Raw genomic sequence first — 22869 nt, 5'->3', positions numbered from 1 at the left:
CAAATAAAGCATGTGAAGAAGAAAGTTCACAAGGAGTTTTAATAAACACATGAAACAAAGCAATACACTACACAATACTATAAGACCCAACCTAGAAGAAAGAGAACTAAGGGCTTAAATAAACAAACTAATCAGAAACCATAGCAACTAATAAGAAAATGGAACACAGGCAAACAGACACAGGGAAAACAAGACACAATAAAGAAACAGAACAGCACAGAACATACTGTTAACTGTCACAGCTTGATTAATAGATTAATGTAACACATTGTACAAAAGTAGTAAGAAATACAGTAGAACAAGTTTACATCATGACATAGAATGACGTATTGTAAGGCCAGTTTACAGATTTAGGTTAAAATAAGCTTTATTAACCCTATGAAGCCTAATGTATCATATTTGATATGCAAATTTACATGGCCCCTAAATTATGATTATTTGTACATCTCTCAATCATTATGCCCCCGCCCCACACACAGAAAAAGTAAACAATCAAACAAAACCTACTATCCTTTGATCTTAAAACTAAGCTTTTAAATATAATCTTACCAAGACATAATTCAGAGATGTAGATTGACAAATGATATGCATTTATGAGGTCTTATAAGCTATGAGAATTTCATTTTACTTTTTGGCCATATAAATATCAGCAGCTGCACCTAATTGTATATTTTTGCTGTTCGGGCCTCTGAATAAAAATGTTTGTTTTTTCTCTCCTCTATGAAATCAATTTTCTTCTATAGGCCTATATATCAAATTTACTAGGTATTACAAAAACTCCAAAAAGAATTAAAGCCATGAACAAAAAGACAAAGGTACAAGACTGAGTACTTAGCGTCTTTAGCATAATGAACTACGCAGTCCATAAAGCATTGTGAAAGTTGTAATCAAATACAGTATAATAAATCTATTGCTTTATGAAGATTTATTATCTGCATAAAATGCAAAATATTTCCCTGTATTATTTGTAAAGTTAAATATACAGAAATGCAGGTTGTTTGAGATTGTAGGGATCTAATTCGATTATATCTTTCACAATAGCTACTGCATCTGTAAAAGTATAGGCTATATAATAGATCAGTGGATCTTCATTTATGTAGTTTTATTTGCATTCTATATTTTTTTGGTGCATAATAATTGTCTATCAAACGCGATTTTTAGCCTGTTTATTTATTTATTTTTATTTTTAATACAGTGACTTCTATAGAATCATTTACCAACTTGCTCATGGTAGGTCTGTCCTGAAAGTTATATACAATTGTTTTTATTTCATTTCTCAAGTACATCCATCCAGTCTGCATATGAATACAAATACGTTACTACTACAGTCGATGCGCTAGATGGCGCTCATTCTACATTTTACTTCAATGGTTTGTTTGCAAATCCAAATGATGGAGTAAATGTGACTTTGTGTGGTGTCCTCGTCATTTGGAAAATTGTTCCAAAAACAAGCAATTAGGTAAGTTTTTTATTGATTTATTTATTATTATTTATAAAAAAAAAAAAAAATGGAAAAGGTGTGTGTATGTTTTCTCGTAGCCAGCAGAGATGTTTTGTCAACATTAGTCGTGACTACAGTTTTATTCTTTAACAATGTTCATTGGACCTCATTAAAAGAGCTCAGGCTCCTCTGTAGCACTTACAGCCTCTTAAACAGTGGCTCCACATTTTTTGTTCTTGTCCTTTCTTAAAACCATTTACCATCACTTGTTTACAACTTACTGTAAACTTGACCAAAGGTTTACCTTGTCTCTTACACTCTGTGTTTCCATGATTCTTTGTTTTTCCTCTTTTGCACTTTGCACTCTGCAAATAACGGTCTTTTGAATTTTCTATTCATCAAATGATACTGAAAGAACCCTTTCCACAAAAAAAAAAAAAAAAATTAAGCAGCACAACTGTTTTCAATTTTGATAATAATAAGAAATGTTACTCAAGCATCAGATCAGCATATTACATTGATTTCTAAAGAATAATGTGGATAGCTTCTGAAAATTTAGCTTAAATAAATTAAAATAAAAAGCTTTTTTAAAATTGTAATAATATTTCACAGAATTACTGTATTTCTATATTTACTGTATTACTATATTTCTGTCAAACTCTAACAAATCTTGCTGACCCAAACTTTTGAATGGTAGTGTATATCAGTTGTGTTGTATTAATATGTTTATATTATGAAATAGCTGTGCACATGAGAGTCTCTATATATTAATGTCTGTTTTATACATTATCTATATATGTACTGTGGGTGTATGCATATGTCACGACCATGTGTGTGGTCTTGATGGACCGCACACAATGCAGCTGTGTGGTTTGCAGAGGTGAAGTGAAAAGTGGCATCGAAGTAAGTGTGAAAATGATAGGCTTTGGAGAAAACATAGTGGTGTTTACGTGTGATTGACATCAGGTGTCCAGTTACCATTAGAAGAGACTCTTATATCAGGGTGAAAATGACTCAAAAGATAACAATGTTTATATAAAAAATATAATATTTTATTTAAACCTACAAAAGTGAAAACATGTAACATTTTGGTCACACTTCTCAATAAAATATTGGACAAACTGTAAGAACAACAGTCAAGTCAGCACATGAAGCTATTATTAAACATGGTGAAGCAAGAAAATAAGAAAGACATCAAATGCTTTGAATTTAAATTAACTTAAGCTGTACAAAATATGTACATTATTTACAGCTTTCAAAAAAATAGACACTGTACTAAAAAAAAAAAAAGAATGAAGCTACAATTCATCCAGTCTTTTTGACAGGGGTACTGACGCTCTCCCATCAGGAGGGGCCAGACAGTCGAAGTCAAACTCTCAGTGCTATATTAACCTTCATAGATCTTGGCCAAACTTCATGTCTCGGTTCAGCTCAATCAAACTCTGAGCTGACAAAATCAACTAAAACATAAGAGCACATCAGTTTCTCTCTGTCTCTTTCTTCCGCCTTCTCTCGGCTTGGTGAGGCAATTAGCTTCTGGGGTTAAAAGCTGCCTTCCGTTTCTTACTATTTTTGCTCTCAGAATCTGAATCTGCCCACCACATTTTAGGGGAGGGGCTTGGCGTCATCTGCCAATCAGTGACATTGGGCGTCACAGAGTCGGACTATAGTGCAGTATTGTTTTTTAGGGGCGTCCGAACAGAGCCCGGTCATTTTACAATCCCCACCCCCTAGCCTTAGACATCCACCTTGACAAATGAATACACATACAGCATATAAATCCAGAGTCCACGTACAAGATACAGGCACATACACGCAAAAAGACGTAAAATGAAAGCAACAAACCGTAAAAAGAAAAACAAGTACTTTGTGCTGAGATATGAGATGGATATCTGTTCGATTCAAGTGGACAGTCACTGCCTGGAACTCCTTGGCATTGCTGCCGCTGTCTTACGCCATGTCACCGACCATCTTCTTGTAGTACATGGACTCAAAGATGTCGTTCTCCCCAGGGCAGTTGTAGTGGCATGCGCATGTCTTGATGAACATCATCTGCTTCTTCATGACTTGGCCGTCGGGGCACTTGAACTCCATGGGCAAGGTGGCGGTTCTGTGAGGGGTGCAGCAGCGACCGTCTGTGCAAACGCCGCAGAACTTGGGCCTGTAAGACTTGGTAGTGGTGCAGCCAGAAATCTCAAACTTCATGGGTTTGGAGACACGTGGGGTGCGGATGCACTTCTTCCCTTTCTGTAAAGACCAGAAAGTAAAGAACGAAAAATTAGCCAGCAAGTTCTGTGATGTCTCATCATGCGCCAATGGAACCAAGAGTGAGCTGCACTGTGATTGGTTAGGGAGGTAAGTTGCTGCTTACCCTGATTTTCTCCTCCAAGTGTGACTCGCAGGGGCGGACCATGCAGAGGCGGGACTGCTTCTCAAGACGGCATTCGCGGTTGTCATTGGTGACACGGGTAGAGATTCCCAATCCGCAAGTCTTGGAGCATGCGCTCCATTCTGTGGTCTGAACCAGGCAGTTATCTCTCATCATGGAGGGATCGGGCCCATATGTCTCCTCCTCTCTGTAAGCTACAAGACAAGACAAGATGTTACTCAACACATTCCTTCCAGCAGCATGATGTCATCCTACTGTTCATATCATTACATCATCACACCAGAATTAATTCCAACCAGCATTCCTTAATGGAAACCATTACTGTGTCTGAATCACCACTTTGTCAATTCTGACTCAGGGAACAGTCGAGAAATGCTCACCTGCCAAAGCTGATCCCACAAAGGTGTTCTGATGAGGAGAGTCACACACCCACTCCTCGCAGCACTTCCCTGTGACCTTCACCCTGCGGGGCATAGGGCAGTCAGGGCTGGGGAGCCTGATGTCCATTCCACAGAGGGGCACGCACCCTACGGCGCCGTCCAGACACGTGCACTGGTATTTACAACTGCTCTGGAAGGACTCTCCACTGCGGTACACCATCCCGCTGAACACACAAGTGGCACCTTCTCTTGCTGTGGAACGGAGACAGAAGGTGGTTTACAACTCTGACTCAACTCAACAACTATAGATTCAATGTCTGTATGTCAACGGTCAAGATCCTTACCTGTGCAGACCCCAATGCGACGGTTGCTTGGGGAGCCGTAGTCACAGTAAAGGCCTTTATGGGGGTCGCAAACGTCTCGCTCTGTGCAAAGTTCGCCCAGTTGCTTGGCACACACCCGGCAGCACCCACAGATGTCCGGCACCAGGCTCACACCGGGCGAACACTGGGGTGGTACATCAGGGCATTGGCATTGTCCACTGCACTCCTGAGCCACAGCCTGAGGAATAAGACACATGTTCTTGTAAGACGTTGTACATCTGGTAAAAGTCTAAAGTTATAGTCTGCTCTTGCTAATTTTTAATAGCCTGGATCTCTAGATTCGTTTAAACAGGATAGTGGATTGTTCTCAAAATTGTGCATTAAAAGGACTTACCCATCCACAGAAAGTCAGGCACAGCAGAGCAATCACCCTTAGATTCATTCCAGAAAACATGATGACCTCTTCTTTCCAATCTCTTTTAAAAAAGAAAAATCTTCTTTTGGGATCCTACAACGTCTTGCCGCTGTAACACAGTCTTCTCTTCAGATTTGATCAAGGCGATCTCGTTGTGTAGTCTCCAGTTCCTCCTGATCGTGTCGAGTGAAAGCTAGAGATTAGCTTCGGTATGAAGTTTAGGCTGAGCCGTGTCGAGTGACTGTTGCTTCTCTCTGGAGGACTTGTAGTGTTCTGATTCTCCAGCAGCAGCTGAGCTACCTTTATACACGCTGTGCTGCGGTGGACTGCCTCCACCTCAATGGAACGCTGGATAAACATGGGCATTCCTGGCATTCTTTCCTAGTTTCCTGCCCCCCCTCCACTCTCCACTCCCCTCTCCCCCTCCACTAAACCTGCACCCACTGCCATCCTACATTCCTGGGCTGTCACATAGCAAAATAAAAGTGCAGTCTTGGCATTACCTTGCGTTGCTTGGTGGTAGTTTAAGCAATTTGTCTTAGAGATAAATGTCTGCATGTTTTTCAGATTTAATAAGACTAGATTTTCGCCTTCAATGTCTTGTTCTTTAAATAACTATGTGGTGATTGACAGTTGATGATAATGACAGTGTTAGTTTATTAGTGGCTGATATGCATCAGTTAAAAGACAATTCATCTACAGTATAAATGAACATCATTATTTAAGGCTGGTCAGTATTTACTCACCTTCATGTCTTTTCCAAATTCTTTTTTTCTGAGAAATTTAAAAGAAGACATGTAAATACAGTATATGATTTTTTTTTTTTGGCTATACAGTGAAAGTCAGTGGCATCTTATGTTGTTTTAGACCCCACTGACTTTCAATATAAAAGTTCTTAAAAAAATATATATTTTATAAATAAATTCATACAGGTTTAGAACAAAATGAGAGCTTTTTGACACAATTTTAATTTCTTAGTGAAATAACGTACAAAAAATGCTAAACATATATGATGAATATGTTTATTCTGAATTCTTTGTGATGTATTAATATTATTAGATTTGCATAAAGCACTTTTTGCACATCTTACATAAGTTTTCTTTTGGCACTGGGTCTCTGTCTGGATTCTGACCAACTGCTTTAATCAGAGTGTTTTTCTGGAATTGTATACTTTCACCTGGCTAATAACGTTTAGTCAGCTGTGTGTTTTACAGTGCAGGTGCGATTCTATTTTGCGCCTTCAGACAGCAGACAGAGCACAGACAGAAAGGCAGCAGGAAAGTGGCTAGACTGTAGCGTTTGTATATATTTAAAAAAAAAAAAAAAAAAAAAAAGAAGAAGAAGGATCCCCAGACTCCTCTCCTCACTCTTATGAAAGGGAGCACTACCTCATGCCAGCCAGCGAATCGGAAATGAAAAACTCCCAGAGAAGAAACGGGAGGTGAAGGAATGTTATCCCCCTGCCAGCAGACATACTGTTACTACATGCACACAGTCTCAGAGGAAGACTTGCCTTATATGGGAATCTTCACTCTAGGCTCTCTTGTTGCCCCCTCCTCCCACCCTCCTGCTCATTCTCTTGTCCACTCTCTTTCCCTCTAGTCTGGAAACAGTGTTGCCGGTGTTGAGAATTGTAATGTGCCCCATCTGTCAACAACCTCTCATTCCAGCTGGGCTGAAAGCTGCTGCCACCCCCCTCCAACCCCCTTACAGATGAGATTATGATCATTATGATGCTAGATGTAGGCCTACAATAAAATGCTGATAATAAAAAGTTATTATTTTTTTTTTTTATTAATACACATACAATTTATTATAAAATACAATTTATTATTATCCATATAATTTATTTATAATTTAATTTTAAATGGCAGTTTACTGTGCTTATATGAGCAGGGTCAGTGTGAGACTGTAACTGCTGTATTATAACTAAATCGTACATTTTATGAATTCATACTGTAGCTCATCCGCATTAATTTTTTTTTCTATCAATTTGATGATAGAAAAAATAGATATTTGTTCTGGCACATATTAAAAGACATTTGCTAAAAATTACATTTAGCATTTTGTTTTAATGGTAAAGTACAGTTTGACTGAATCGAATGGGCCAGCAACGTTTTTTTCTTGAACCCTGATGAGATTCTGAAATTGTTGCCTGGCTTTTCAAGTCAAAATGAACAGATAAAGGTGTTTACATCCATGAGCATAAATCTACATATGATGATCAGGGTTTGTCTTTTACTGTTTTTGAGCTTCATCAGATGAAAGAACATGTTCAATCAGATTATACACTCTTAACGTACATATTATGTGGTTAATATACGCATAATATCTTACTGAGTGTCAGTCATTAACAATGTGCTGTGCGTGTGTTGGTCTGTGCAAATTTTTCTGTGGCCGAGCTGGATGGACTGTGCCCACAGTCTGGCGGCTAAATAAACATAGCTGTGTGTGGCGCAATTCAGGTGTGTGTAAGAATCGCGTTCTTACCTTCGTACTCTGCATTAAGCTCTTTTAGTGCCTGCAGCTACATTCCTGCCTCAATGAAGCAAAGATAAATACTTTCAGCTCTGCTAAACTTTAATGTCATGCTTACTACCTCCCTAGGAGGATGAAGGAGGACTGAAACTTTACCACCAACAGAATATTTCAGAAACAACTTTCTGCCAGCTCTTTGAACAGAAGAATATCTGTAACCCCCCTCATAGAGTTTATTCGAGCTGGCACACTGCTCTAAAAGAAGATGATGGAAAAGCTGACGATGTTGTAAAACAGTTGGGAGGTGAAAAAGGTAACTGTTTAAAGAGTGGGCTGGATAACTGGCGGTTAAAGGTGGCTGTAAATGACGACCCGATTCTAAAACTGGTAAGAGTGACGCAAACAGCAAACAGGACTAAATTTGGCCAGCTAAGACAGTATGCATGTATCAGTCGCTGAGAAAGGTCAAAGGTCACTATCTAATGATGTAATGGAAAAGACTCCCGGCATTAGGGAAATGAAAACCCGTTGACAAGTTACTGAGGTGTGTGTTCACATGACTTCATTTCACTTTCCTCCCAAGACGCGTAGGGTCAGGAGGCAGGTGGGTGTTCTGCACATAATTTGGAGCCTGTTTATTGTTCTCTAGACAAAAGCGAACAAAGCTTGAATACTTCAGAGCCATATTCTGGCTGCCAGAAGCAATTTTCCATCGCTACAAAATTCCAACATCCCATTTTCTTTCTGTCTGGACAGCTCCCAGACCAGTTAATTTGAGTGCTCAGATTACCAATGTTCAACCAAAATATGCCTCTATACAGTACTGGTGTTTTTACCCAAACCAAGTCTTTGTTTTGGACTGGCTCTTTGTCTAGTCTAATGTGATTGGTGAAAAGTGATTGGATCCATCCAAAGAACAAACAAGGATGTTTGAATATACTTGTAGAGATCATGTATCAAGATAATTGCACAGAAGGCTGAAAAGATGGAAAACAGGCCTGCTTTGACTACAGTCTACAGAATTTCACAAATAACCCTGTTGAAAAATCCAGCATATTAGGTATGTTTTGAAGCATGGCTGCTGGTTTGAGCTGGTTTAAGCTGGTCCTTAGCTGGTCATGAGCTGGTTTAAGCTGGTCATGTGCTGATCCTGAGCAAGAGCTAGTTGCTTAGGACCAGCTTAGGACCAGCACATGACCAGCTAAGAACCAGTTTAAACCAGCTAAGGACCAGCTTAAAGCAGCTCAAACCAGCAGCCATGCTTCAAAACATACCTAACCAGCATATGCTGGTTTTTCAACAGGGAATAGTTTGGATTCTATTGGATATTTTTTGCAATTTTGTTATCCTATCAAATTCAGAAACTGTACATATACAACACACTGTGTTTATGTAACACACAAATAAACCACTCCCATACACAAATGTTCCTATTCAACAGAAACAATTTGGTCATACATGTCTTCAGGTTTGTGGCTTTTGACAAGGGCTTTAGCAAGGATCAAAAAAGGAGTAATAATGTTTGTAAGGGTAAAGACTGGAAATGAAGCAGTTGGAAATCCTATGTTGTGGTTTCTTAAGTCACTTCCTGATCAGAGCTTCTTATGTCCGGCTGGCGAGGTGGTGGTGGTAGAGGGATGCCCTCATTTGCTTGGTTGTTGTGCTGCAGAGGTTTTTGCGGCCACATTCCTGTGGGATTCAGTGGAGCATTCCTCATGGGATTTTCCTCGCGCCCATGCATCTCTCATTTCTCCTCTAGTTACATCATCAGCTCTCCTCTCCGCCCATCCTATCTGCGATGATGCCATAGTTGAAGCCTTGTGGTCAGTCAACAAATATGATGGCAAATTGTGTACTTTTTGTAAAATTGTATAGAATTCATTAAATATACCTATACATTTTATGTGTGATAGAAAAGCATTTCTACAAAAGAGACTACTATGGGTTCAGTGGGTTCACATGTGTTGAAGGTTCAAGCCTTGATGAAGTATGCTAACTTTATGTTTATAGAAATGCCAAAAATGATCCATATTTTCCAACCTGCCTCACGGTATTTGAACCACAACAATCCACAAAGTCTTCTGTGGGATTGACCATATGGAAGGCATAAAATCCACATTTAACACCTCTGCTGCACAAGCGTTTTTTTTCCAGTGTAACATTAATCATAATTCAGGGGACAAGCATAATTTTTTCAGCAGAGTGGGGTGATTGTAACTGTATTGATTTGAGTATTGCAAGTATCAGCAGATACCAAATAATCAACCATCATAAATGAAGGGTAATTGATTATTACACGATTACATCTCAGTTTGCATGTTTGATTGCTTTTGCTTGATCAAACTGTACTGCTGAGGGATTTAATGTAACAACAGAAATTAGACTTGTTGCATCACATATTTCAGTGTAAAAAGTCTCATCATTAAAAGGCTCAAGCAGCTATAAGTGCTGAACCATAAAATAAACTCTAAGAAAGATTCTTTGCCCCTCAATCTGCCACCCCATCTAAAGCGGCTGCCTCTATAATTGGCTTCTGGCTGGCCGTTAAAAGAATGTTCCGCACTTTGAAACTTCAAACTGACCCTCCCTCAGCCTCAGTTTAAATACCACATGCGGCAGACACGGCAAACGGAGTTAATGGTGGTTACGGGCTGCAGTTTTGGCCCTTTGAAATGGTGCGGCTGGGTCAGACTGCATTGATTCAAAGTCCAGACTGGCCCGAGCCCACCGTACAACATCACATGTCTAGAAGCAAAAACCCACAACGCTCATTAGATCATTTAGGGTAGTCTGAGAGCAAAAAATGTAGAAATTGGGTCCCTCAGAAAGGGTTGCTTGATTTATGAGACAAGTAAAGGGGCATGATGGGGTGGGTGGGTTGTGGAAAAGGCTATCAAGGATTGAGTGTTTTGTTTTGTTTGAAACTTAAAGGATGGAATGTGGTGGGAAACAGTGGTTGATTTGTTGAAAGGTTTGATCTGAGTGAGGAAGCTGGAATATGTGCAAACCAGTCAAGTTTCATCTGCGCCACAAGCCCATTTTTGAAGGTGTCTAATGTTACCAGCAACTAAATGAAGCATTGGGTTTAGATCAGAACTTGAGAAAATCTGAGATGTTTTTTCCATCTTTTTCATAGCCTGGATAACAGTAGCCAATAAACTTAACAGTGGCAACTAAGCTCTTGTTTCTAGAGGTCTTGGACTATAGTAACCATCTGTTTGTATTTAGTTCAGTTTTACTTAGGGACGCTTGTACACTATACTTAACTGCATTTGTCAGTATCACGAGTAGTACAATTGTTTTTAAAATGTTGTAAATCACTTAATATTCATGTTTCAAAAGACAATGACCCTTTATATAGCTCTAGTGTAGTTACAGTAGTTAAACTGCTTTTATCTTGGTTATGGTGATAAATATGATCATGGTCAGTAAACATTTAAGGTTTTTTTCAAGCGAAAACAGAACATCTAAGGAAGAGTTGTGGTCTTCTGTGTGTTCTTGTACGATTTACAGCAGAGAGAAAGTCTCCACAGTAACAGAACTAAGCCTGTGCAATTTTGTGCTGTCCACCAATCACACTGAGTGATATTCCATACGGCCGCCTGACTGACTTTACTCAGTTTATTGAGTCCTCTCTTCTCCTGGAATTCAGGTCGTGGTTTGAACGCTGTCACGACAAAGAACAATTATCCAAATATAGGACTCTGAACAGCCCATTCCCCTAGACATACACCAACATTACTGTTTTACCAGACAACGCCAAGGTATGCATCTCCTCCTGCCCCCACAGAGCTGTTACTAGAACCTTCTATAGATGTGGCTCCATATTTTCAATCTCTCAGAGAGATTGGCTGTTTGCAGAAGCCTCTGCAAACTTCATGCCAATAGTATTGCTTTGTCCTTATGTGGCATCTGAAGCTGTGTGTATTTAGACACCGATAATGAGACTTAAAAAGGTCATAACAGACTGAGATCTGTGACTGAAAGACGCTTTTACAAGAAGATCAATTTTGTACCAGTGAACTCTATACATTTATAGGCTGTTTCCCAGTCTTTGGTCTAATGATCTTCTAAATTGGACAGCGATTGGCTATTTATGGAAAGAGAGACTTACTGTATAGATACAGGTAAATTAAACTTAAAATAATTCATTTGAATGTAACTTCAGGAAAGACTATGGCATTCTTTATTTAAATTTAGTGGCTAAAAAATATGTATGCTGTAACCAGACTTAAATGCATACACCATTGTTCCAAAGTTTGATGTTTTTTTTTTTTTTTTAAGTCTCTCATGCTCACCAAGGATGCATTTATTTGATCAAAAATACTGTAAAAATTTAATATTGTGAAATATTGTTAATATTTTAAATAGGAAATAAGTGTTTTATATTTTATTATATTTTATAATGTCATTTATTTCTGTGATGGCTCATTACTCCAGTCTTCGGTGTCACATGATACTTCAGAAATCATTCTAATATGCTGATTTACTGCTCAGTAAACATTTATAATAAAAAAAAATAATAATAGAAGTGCATCCTTGCTGAGTAAAAAAGTACCTATTTGATATTTTTTGTATTTAGTGCAATGATACTGGTAAGTAATTAGAAGTTAACTGCAGTGCATACAGTATTTGCTGTCCGTTTCTCTCTGCTAGCTGTTATATAATTGCTCTTTGTGGATCTTCATTTAGATGTGTAATGTTGGCCTTCTAGAGTGTGTTCAGAGAGCAAAGGGTGGACGTCTGTGGCAGCGGCCATGAAAAGCTCTGATTCATGTGACCAGTACAGGACAGAGTTTCAGTGCCAACACAAGCAGAATAGGAATGTTACCCCAAAACAGGGCGAAAATAGTAGACGGGTGACACACAAAAACACACATCTCTCAGCCACAAACTCAGGTCTGATGCATCCGTACCTGACAGTTAAAATAACAAACAATGAAGGTCAGTAAAATGTGGCATAACACAACCACATCAGTCAAAAAGAACATGCAAAACAGCTAAGTTAGCAACACATCACAGCCTATTTAACACAGCATATACAAACTCACACATTGTAGTCTTTTAAAGTCTATTTGCCCAAAATGGAGATTAGCAAAACAGCGCAGTCCCACAGGTAACGGTAACATGGCGAATGAGGAGTATTTTCCAGTATTATCCCCACTTATAATCAAGCAGAAAGTCTGAATAACAGACATGTTATGAGTCAGAACAGTGCAGAGGTGAGGTTAGGAAAGAGTGAAAGTGTCTGCTCATTCGGTGAGGAATCTATCACTGTTAGCTTACTGTCCGCTACTGTGCATTCACCTCACAAACATGATCGTTCAACAGTCTTCAGCTGCATTTTCCTGATGATTCATGGCTCAGCTGCATCATTCAGCAGTTTGTGTAAAGGAATGTTCCAGGTTCAACACAAGCTAATGTCTATCCACTCATGCTAAATGCTAACTAGCTTAATTATCACGCAAAAACATGTGTTTTAAGCCAAGCGCAAAATAAAAAGTACCAAAATGTAGCTTGTGCCTGATGTTGAAAGTATTAGTACACTTAAGCCATATTTAATGACTTTGCATTATTTAACAAGTAGTTGTTAATTATATTGTAATAAAATGTATAGTTATAAAATTTATATAAACTTTTATAGTTATAAAATTTGAAATTTATAGTTTTTTTAAAAATAAATAAATAAATTAAGAGTTATTTATTATTATTTAAAGGTGTAATGGTGTTTCAATAATAGTTTTCATGGTTGTACTGTACCATTCTTACCAGATAATTCCACCCCTGCTGAAAAAACAATAGGCACTTAAAATTTGTAATGGTTTTACTGGTTATAATGGGACTTGACTTATAATTGGTTTTAATGGAAACTCTAATGGACCCTGTGGGTTTCTACTGGTAACTGGTTGCCTTCTGTTGGTTGTTTAAAACCACTAAATCCTAATGGAATATGTCCCAACACACACTACAGGAAACAATTTTTCAAATGCTTTTAATGGTTAAAAATTGATGGTTTGTAATGTTTGTAATGTTTGTAAACCATTAGAATTTCTGCGATGGTTTCTATTGTTTTTTTCAGCAGGGACGTAAATAGCACTTTTGCAAATCATGTTTCCTTGCATGATATCCCTTTTTAGTATTGTATCAAATGAAAGTTAGCAGGTTTACTGGCTTTAAACTGTCATAGCATTCGTTGAAAGCCTGAATGCATGGAACTTTGTTAAAACAATTCTTGTGGCTATACTTTCAAGACAGTGTGATGTAAATATACATAATATATGTAAACGTATTAAAAGTACAACTACTGTTGCATCTGATTTGTCAGTTTTGAGATCTAAGATGTATTCCTCTTAATAATTCACTTTTGTTTTACATGCTAGTGCACTCGATTATTCAGAGCCAGGTTTGTTCTGTCTTGTTTAATCAATATGGATGCAATAAAATGCCTAAAGGATCTGTGGTTAACTTTTTTATTCACAATCAGATCAGACTTTGTGTGTTACAGAATGGGTTTGCTTTGAAACTCCAAATACAGGATGTGCACAAAAAAAGCTTTGTCTTTATTTTAGCAGTATTGCTTGTGGTGAATCCCTCATTGGAAAGGCATCTTATTCAGCTCGGGCCGTCTTTGTGCTTAACTTTCCCTTAAAAGGCAATTCATGTGGGTTCATGGGCAGGATTGCTTCCATGGCAAAGATTACTGTTCTGTACAAAAGAAGACACACAGTGTTATCCGCTCAGGACATTATCGAATGAAAACAGAATGTCGAATACGGAGGTGACGTCAAGAACATGAAAAAAAAACAGTTGCAGTTGTCTTTGTGATGGCTCAGACCTAGATCATTATGCTTGCTGCTATAGCTTGCAACTCATGTTTGTGGAAAAAATATTAAAGCAAATATTACATAGGTGCCCAAAAAAAGAGATGTTTTCCAGACAACTGTCGAGTCTTGACCTACTAACAACACGTCCAATCTAACACGCTACCCTGCCAGATGTCAACCCTACAGTCTCTGTTTTCTTTCAATGTCTTCAGTCATCTATAACTACTTGCATGCCACCTTCAGACATTGAGTTGCAGAGTAGGTCACGATCGTTCAGTCTTCCTGGCTCCAAAAAAGAACCTCTTTCCTCTCTCTCTTTCTTTCAAGTTCTCCAATTTGCCCAGGTGTTAACTTCATTTGGCATTCAATAGACTGCATGAAAATAAGAGAGACGGAAACTTGACTTCCTTTCATTTATTTGTGTAATTTGCCTCGTTCGTTTAGAAGTGAGGAAGCCGTGTACCCAAACAGTCATTATCCGTCTTTCATAAGCCGACATCGGTTGTTTGCTTTTTGGTGATTTAACAGGAATACCATTTTCTCTCTCTTTCTCGTTGTAATTTGGCAAGTACTCCTAACTGATTTCCTGAAAACGCTTTGAGCACTGCTGGTCAAATCTACCTTTTTTGTTTCATTATGTGCCAAGGTAAATGTTTTATTCATAGGGAGTGTGATTTAACTGTTTTTTTTTACCATTTTTTCCAAAACAGGTGTTTCATAGCGTGATACGCCGCTATCCTTCCCAATTTTACTGCGCCTGATCCAAAGATATCAAAGGAACCTGGTATGTTGTTTTTTTCCCCAATGAATATTTAGTTCAAAACATTGCATTCACCTAGTAAATTCATGTGGCTTTGCCTTTCCTGAAGGAACTGTCAGAGTCTGACAGCCTAAAACGACCTACAGGTGTTATGGCTTATTTACTTAATGGTCACAGTCAGACTTTGAATAACATTCACTTCTCACTTCAAATGCGTTCAGGTATGTTAACAGTAAAGAAATTATATATATATATATATATATATATATATATATATATATATATATATATATATATATATATTTTAATACCTTCAAATTATATTAGAATTTATTAATTATATTAGAATTATAATTGATATTCAGCGGTTATTTTTATTTTTATTTTTTATTTATTTTAAATGGGAAATAATTTAAGCAATAACCTTATTGACTAATAATATGTGGAACATTAAAATATTACAGAAAACAAACTCATTCTTCAATTGACTGAATTATTTTTACAATTTTTATTATTTTTTTATAATTTGAAGAAAAAGAAAAGGAAGAGAAGAACTGTTTCAGAATTCAGAGTCAACTGTCCTCAAAAGATAAGCTCTATTTTGGGTTTAAGGGATGTGTGTGCTCATATCAAACAGCTACACTCTGTAATTGAGGGTTTGCTTTTTATTAGGAAGTGTGAGTATGCCATAAAGATACATTTGTAGAGGACACAGTCAATGAGTAAACAACCCTTAATGTCATTGTTCATAAAGCGTATCATGTTTATTTTCAGTAATGGAAGTACTAGCAATTAGGCCTTGTAAAGCTTCAAACACATATACAAGATAATTAACATGCTTTGTGCAGAATAAATGGTTTTATATAGCCCTTGTGAGAAAAACACACACATGATAAATTGCATATGACATCTACAGTACACAGATACTCTCACTTTAGTGACATTATGCATTTGCTATGGCTTCCTGCTTATATCATGCATAGTTATGACAATACAATAAAAATCTCAGTTATATCATGCTTAAAGCTTGGCAGAACTTCAACCCAGTGTTACACAATGACATCATGCTTTAATAGCCATGTCAGCATTAAACATCTGAAACTAGTCGTCCCACTCTCACAGGAACGCTGCTGGACACCTTCCGAATCTTTCTCAGACTGAAAATCATAAGAGCAAGAAAAACCGACACCTATTTAGTCTATGCAGCTGACCCAAATCTGATACAGATGCTGATTCAGATGTTGAACTTTATTAGCTGATGCTGCACATTTGTACCAGTGCTCAGATTAGAGCTCCACCTCACTGCTGCTGAATCAGACGAGATGTGATAGTCCAAAACCCAGACCTGTGGAAAGAGAAGACAGGCTTGATTGTGTGTCTTAAGGGTGTAACCGGGTGAAAGTCTTAATGCAGTGTGGTCACTCAGCCTTGACTGATCATGAGCCTTTGAAAAACGGTATTGCATAGCACGTTTTCTGCAAAATAACAAACACCCAGAGACCCGCCCTTGAGTTTTTGGAGTCATTGTCCAAGTATGCTGGAAAATGGCTTTTCATAGGCTTTGTAATAGTTTTGTTTTGAACACACTCATTCCAGTGGTAATATCACCTCTCAGATCTTCCTGGCAATGTCTGATTAACTCCAGCTCATACTGACCATCAGCATACTTTGAAGATTTCCAAAGGCAAAACAGGAAAGTTGAAAGACTTGAACGAACATAATTTAGCTCCTGATATCAAAACATTTAAGGTGCAGTCAAATTTTCGGTCCATTTCACAGCAAAAAGTATCATTGTTTATTGTCAGTTTGTAGCAATGTATTAAGCACAGCTCACACAGAAGTCACTTTCCAGCCAAGCAGCTTTCTGTTGGTCAGAAATCTTGGATAATCTTTCACCCTCTTGCAAAATTCTCATTCTCATGGATTTCTATTGAAAATTCACAGAACAATGGTAAATGTGACCTTTTGAAAGTTACGTTCAATGTGTGTTCATTGGTTACATGATAAACTATTGCTGCATGATGAACATTGGGTTTGTACTTGAGTTTGTGGGTCTTAATTTACAAATTACTAACAAATTAAGTGAAATGCGAGATGTAATCATATGGCTCTGTAATTGAATAATTGTAGATAATTATAGACATAGATGCTAGTTATAGAATTAACTCCCCATCAGATCTAAATGTGTGACATAAATTATAGGTTTCATGTCTTAATTTAGTTCTGGAGGCTGCATTTTTGCCTCCAAAAATAGATATGTGGACAATTCATGGTTATTTGAATAGAAAATGGAAAAGTCGATCATATAGCAGTAATGTGGTTTTAATAAAAAATAAGTAATAGGATAATTCTGATGTTAGATAATAGTGGATAAGTTGTTATGTAATACTGAAGTCATTTTATGACTAAAGCATTAGTTTCCCCACTGCTCTTCATGTTGTTGTTTTTTTTGTTTTTTCTTCCTAGAATGGAAAGGTTCTAAATATATTGTGTCTCAAGGAAGTCAAACGTTCCACCTGATGAGTGAAGTTTCATCACATGCACTGAGATGAGGAAAGCTCTTTTGACACATTGCATTTGACCCGGGGTTTTGGAGGTCAGTCATGTTTAGCCACAGGTGCGTTTTCCCTCACAGTCAAACAAAGCTGAATAATTATGTGCACACTCACATTGCTGTGAATTTAGACCTCAACAAAACTTCCTTCTCATAAATGTTTGTTAAAACCCAGCTGAAGTGTCATAACCATTGAATCATTTGACTTATTTGAGTAAAACTGATTATCTTTCATAATTATTTATGTAAAGCTTTTTGTGTGTGTGTAAAAGAATTCATTGATTCAAATGCACGAATTTGGTCAGTCCAAAAAAATGTAATTACATTTGAATTAATTAATAAGTAATACTAATAATACATATAATGCATTTTTTAAAAGTCTCCTGAGACTGTCATGTAAGTGAATCTGTCATTTATACAGCTTGGCTCTGATTATTTGTGTTGCTTTTTCAGCAAAAGCCAGGGACAAAGGAAAAGATTATATAAACGGGTGGATTACATGGCCTGTTTGGAATCTGGATCTATCTGGCTGATGTGTCTGGCAGACACCCATTTGGATGCAGAGCAGTATTGTCTGTGTCAGTGAAGGAGCCCCTGAGAGCAGCACTGTCTGTCTGAGCATGACTCATACTAAACAATATGCTTTTACCTTCACTAAACCTACGCCACGGGCTAGTCAGTGGTCTGCAAAAATCAAACCCCCCTGAGTTCCTCCTACAGTCTCATCAAAATCTATCATTGTGCTCTACAGTATGTTCTTCCTCTTTTTCTCTCTGAGAATTTGGAGTCTAGTGAAGATCCAGGAGAGAAAGTAATGTAGTTCAAATGAATATGTGACAGTGGATGTCACAACTGAGCGCTAAAGCTACAAGTAGTGCTAATATGACCCTACGATTTAAAAGCAACTCATAAAACCAGTATGTTTTTTTAATCTTAGGGCCTCATGAAGGAGTTTTTCTCCCTCCAGCAAGATTTAACCTATGGCACTTAGGTGAGAGTTACGTAAAATTTGCGTGAGCTTGTGAAAAGCAGGTCTGTTTTCTATTTAGGATCTCCCATGGTTCAATCAAATTGGCTTTTTTCTTGCGTGCATATATGTGTAATGGTGCTAAAAGCCTGAGATTTATGCTCTGGAAATAGCTCAAAATGATGTGAAGCTTTAGGGTTGGACACAGTTTGTCCTGTTCTTGATGGCTGGTGACAGTTCAGCAGATTTTTTAAAAACAATTAGCAAATGAGGAATTTTGAAGGTATTGAGATCATTGAGTTCAGTGCGCCTTGTTGTCTACAGGTAGTTGTCTTTGTATTCTTAGTAGTAGTTTTTGTATAGGAAGCGAGACGTGGTTTATGTGTTGATTTGTTTGTAACAGAGGATTGGAAACGTGTACATATGGAGGGTTTAAAGAGGGTTGACTGTATGTTGCTGGGTACTGACTTGGCTATGTGATTGTATAGTGATGCAGGGGGTCCTGTTGCTCAGGATCCACACTGAGGGCCTACTGTATTCACTGGCTCCAGCCCCAGAATTCCCCTGTGTCCAGGCATTCCAACACCTATGCTTTTGAACATTCTGGAAAGTTGCTAAAACCTTTATAGGCAAGTTTTTTTTAAAGAAGGAAAATAAGATGTTGTGTGAAATAAGATTCTCGTGAACCCTCAACCTTTTTTCTTTTTTAAGAGTGGTGTTCCCTACCTTGCCTATCACTTTGTATCCATGTAATGGATATATTATAAACAACATTAATTGCATACATCAGTAATTTTTGAAGACGAAGATAATTCATAGCTTTGATTACACATTGAAAAAGTGGATTTAGAAGTCAATCGGTGTAAACTAATAAAATTTGTTTTCATTAACTGAATGCTAGAATAAAATAATGTAAATATTATATGAAAAACTTAAACTCAGTGTCAACTAACTAAAATGTTTAAGTACTAAAATGACTAAAACTAAAATAAAGCTAAAAAGTAATTTTATGCGTAACTTGTCTTTATCAGACCATTTACTTTTGACATTTTAGTGAGACGGGGGTTTTACACTTTCTCATGTTTGGTCCTGATGACGTCTGAAGTGATGTTAGTACACTGCATGTGTGTTTGCTCTCCACTCATTCTCACAGCTCGCTGTTGACTTCTCTCACCGTAAACTCACTCACACAGTCATCCATCCACAGGCCAGACAGAATCAGAGGGAATGTTAATAAAAGGCTTAAGCTGGATTTCCGATACAATTACAAATCATGCTCTTAAGAACATATTAACTTGCGTTGGACATTACTTAATAAAGCAATGCTTGTTTCCCAAGCCAGCATGTCGATCACTCGGTATTACAGTAGATAGGACTTGATGCTGTTCGATTAATATTTGTTCATGTAATGGAGGTCCAGCCCCGGGTTAGGTCCATACTGTAGAGTCTCCTGATCTTGAGACACGTCTGGAATCCCTATATCCTTTCCATCTCGCTATGTCTGGTACCTCAGGGTCTCTGTTTCTGAGTAAGCATTGGGCCGTAGCCTTCGCTCCTGTCAGAGGGAAGCAGAGGAACCGGTCGGTGAGAGCTGGCAGTGTGTCAGGCGGCACTGTTTCCAGCTGCTGTTGCTGAAGAAAAACGAGACTCTGGAAATAAAACCAGACAGACCCAAGTGCCTTAATAACTCACAGCAGGGCCTACAGGGAAAAAAATAACAGAAAAAAAATATATAGAAGGGAGACGGAGACTGAGGCATGGCCTGATAGCAAATTATATGAAGGAAAATAGCAAGCAGTGTTTATGTTTCAGAATTTGAAAACACATTTTACAGGATCTTGGTGTGTTACAGCCTTTTAATTTTACCAGCCAGCAAATTCATTTTAACATTTGACATGATGTAAAGACAATAATGTCATGGTTTGACTGACAGGTCAAATTTAAATAAAAAGCAAAAGAAAGAAACGTTGGCACTCTACTCTGCCAGTTGCTTCTAATTTGCACAGGTATTTTTTTCCCCCTCGTATGTCATTTCTTTATGTGTTTTCAAACGGAAGGAAATTTTAGCTCACACGGTCAGCTATATTACAGAAATACTATAGCAGATGAAGTTAAAGGTATAGTTTGCCCAGAAATTAAAATTGTCATCAATTGCACACTTTCATGTCATTCCAAACTGTATGATTTTATTTTATTTTTTTCTTGTGGAACACAGAAAAATATATTTTGAAAAATGTGCTGGTTGCTCTTTTCTGTGCAAATACAGTGCATGTGGATTGGGGCTTTTAAGATTCAAAAAGGACATGACAGTACATAAAAGTAACAAAAGTATTGCATACTACTTGAACACTATATTTAAGGTCTGCTGAAGTTCAACCATAGCTTTGTGTTAGAAACAGAACAGAGTCAGCGAGTTAAACTTGAGAAATCAAATCCAATTTGTGAATGAGTCATTCAGGTTTTGTGAACTGAATCAACTGATTTGTTGCGAAGATCTGATTTAAAAGAATGATCCGTTCAGAAATCAGACATCACTACTTATTACATGAACTTACCAAAGAGAGTTAGGGCAGATACCAAGATCACACTAACCTATCATATGATTTTTGATATTCATATGATATGATCATATGAATTTTGCAGTGAACCATGCATTATACATTTTTTATATATTTTGAATTTATATAGCATTATTTATTCAGTAATGGCAAAGAAGATGAATGTATTAATTCTCTTAAACTCTACTGTATAAAATGCATACATTCACACTCTTAGGACCCTCAAAATCATTGTGTGTTTACATGAGTGAGAATAAAGTGCAGACATATCTTAAATCTAGTCTGTGTGGTTTGCATGACCTGTTTGGGTGTCAGTAGTAGAGTTTCGCTCGTGCTATGGCACGATATGTTTGTGCAGGTGTGGAACGGCCCATAGGAGGAATTTCCTGCCTTATGGGAAGCTTAGAGCTGTGTGGCGTACGGCTAGACTGCTTTAACGACCCAGCACTCCTCACACACCCCTCATTGAGCACTTCCACACCATTCACTCAACACTTCCTCACCTTCAACACAGGTTAAAGGTCACAGATGAAACTTTTAGACTGCCTCTGTGATCTGTAAACACCTGAATATATCACATACTCTCTCACATGAGGATTTCTTGGACTGCACACATATGCAACGATTTCTATAAACCATACATACAGTATACACTATTCACATTCATATTCTATCTATCTATCTATCTATCTATCTATCTATCTATCTATCTATCTATCTATCTATCTATCTATCTATCTATCTATCTATCTATCTATCTATCTATCTATCTATCTATCTATCTATCTATCTATCTATCTACACTGTAAAAAAAAGTTTCGTAGTTTTCTGGCAGCTGTGGTTGCCAGAATAATTTTGTAAAAAATACAGAAAAACTGTAAACACATTTACAGAACAAAACTGTAAAATTTACAGTATAAAACTGTAATTTACAAACAGGGAAATTTGAATGTAAACCACCAAATTAAACAACACACACTGCTATTAAAATCTGTTTTGTACCTTTAACATACTGACAACCACCATAATAAAAAGAGGTGGTAAAAGAGAAAGCCACATGAAGAATCATGTAGCTTCGCCACAAGCAGAAGTATATACTAACATATAGAAGGTGCACAGGGTCATTCATGCAAACACAAAACACCATCATGGTAACACACATGATACTTAAATAATGCAATAAACTTTCATTTAACAACAGAAGATGTAACATAAAGCCCAAATGTACATAACTGATAACAAAAACTATTAAAAAACATGATTATTTGAACAAAATACTTTCAAATGTGGAGTGTCACGCAGGGAATTTTGGGAATATCAGTTTACAGTTTTTGACTGTAAATTATACATTGATTTGTTATTTTTACTTCTAAAAACTGTTCAATTAACAGCATTTTACTGTAAAATTACATGAAATGTCTGGTTAGATCTTTTACAGTATTACCCTGTATATAGTACAGGAACTCACTGTTAACATATTAACAGTTTTTTTCAGTAGCGTTTTTACAAAATTTTACAGTTAAAATTACACTTATTTTTTACAGTGTATATACCTATCTCCTCTGCCTATAATTCTATATTTCATTCTACCTGTCCAAAGCTCTGCCTATTGTTCTACCGTACCTGTCTGTCAGTCATCCATCAATTAATTTGTCCGTCCGTCCATCTATCCATCTTTCCGCATCTATCTGCATCTTTCTGTCTGTCTGCTTATTGTTCTATCGGTCTATCTTTTATGTTCTATCCATCGTTCTGTCTGTACATTTATCTGCCTATCTGA

The 22869-nt window shown here is 37.3% G+C and overlaps 1 protein-coding gene and 1 long non-coding RNA gene across 2 annotated transcripts; one reads left to right on the top strand and one right to left on the bottom strand.

Moving 5' to 3' along the window:
• The first annotated feature begins 1365 nt into the window (after nucleotides 1-1365).
• LOC131527563 (uncharacterized) lies at nucleotides 1366-21173 on the top strand. Its single transcript, XR_009267678.1, has 4 exons — nucleotides 1366-1459; nucleotides 14961-15034; nucleotides 17477-17627; nucleotides 18018-21173. It is a non-coding gene; the product is annotated as an uncharacterized LOC131527563 (long non-coding RNA).
• On the bottom strand, nucleotides 2472-5244 carry ccn2a (cellular communication network factor 2a). The gene is made up of 5 exons (XM_058756759.1): nucleotides 4928-5244; nucleotides 4555-4771; nucleotides 4211-4462; nucleotides 3813-4024; nucleotides 2472-3688 (listed from the first exon to the last, which is right to left on the bottom strand). The coding sequence occupies exons 1-5, from the start codon at nucleotides 4985-4987 to the stop codon at nucleotides 3392-3394; spliced, it is 1038 nt and encodes a 345-aa protein (XP_058612742.1). The 5' UTR covers nucleotides 4988-5244; the 3' UTR covers nucleotides 2472-3391.
• Nucleotides 21174-22869: the final 1696 nt, after the last annotated feature.

Source organism: Onychostoma macrolepis, chromosome 20 (assembly GCF_012432095.1).
Source record: "Onychostoma macrolepis isolate SWU-2019 chromosome 20, ASM1243209v1, whole genome shotgun sequence".
NCBI lineage: Eukaryota > Metazoa > Chordata > Actinopteri > Cypriniformes > Cyprinidae > Onychostoma > Onychostoma macrolepis.
This window is presented reverse-complemented; position numbering and strand designations above follow the sequence as displayed.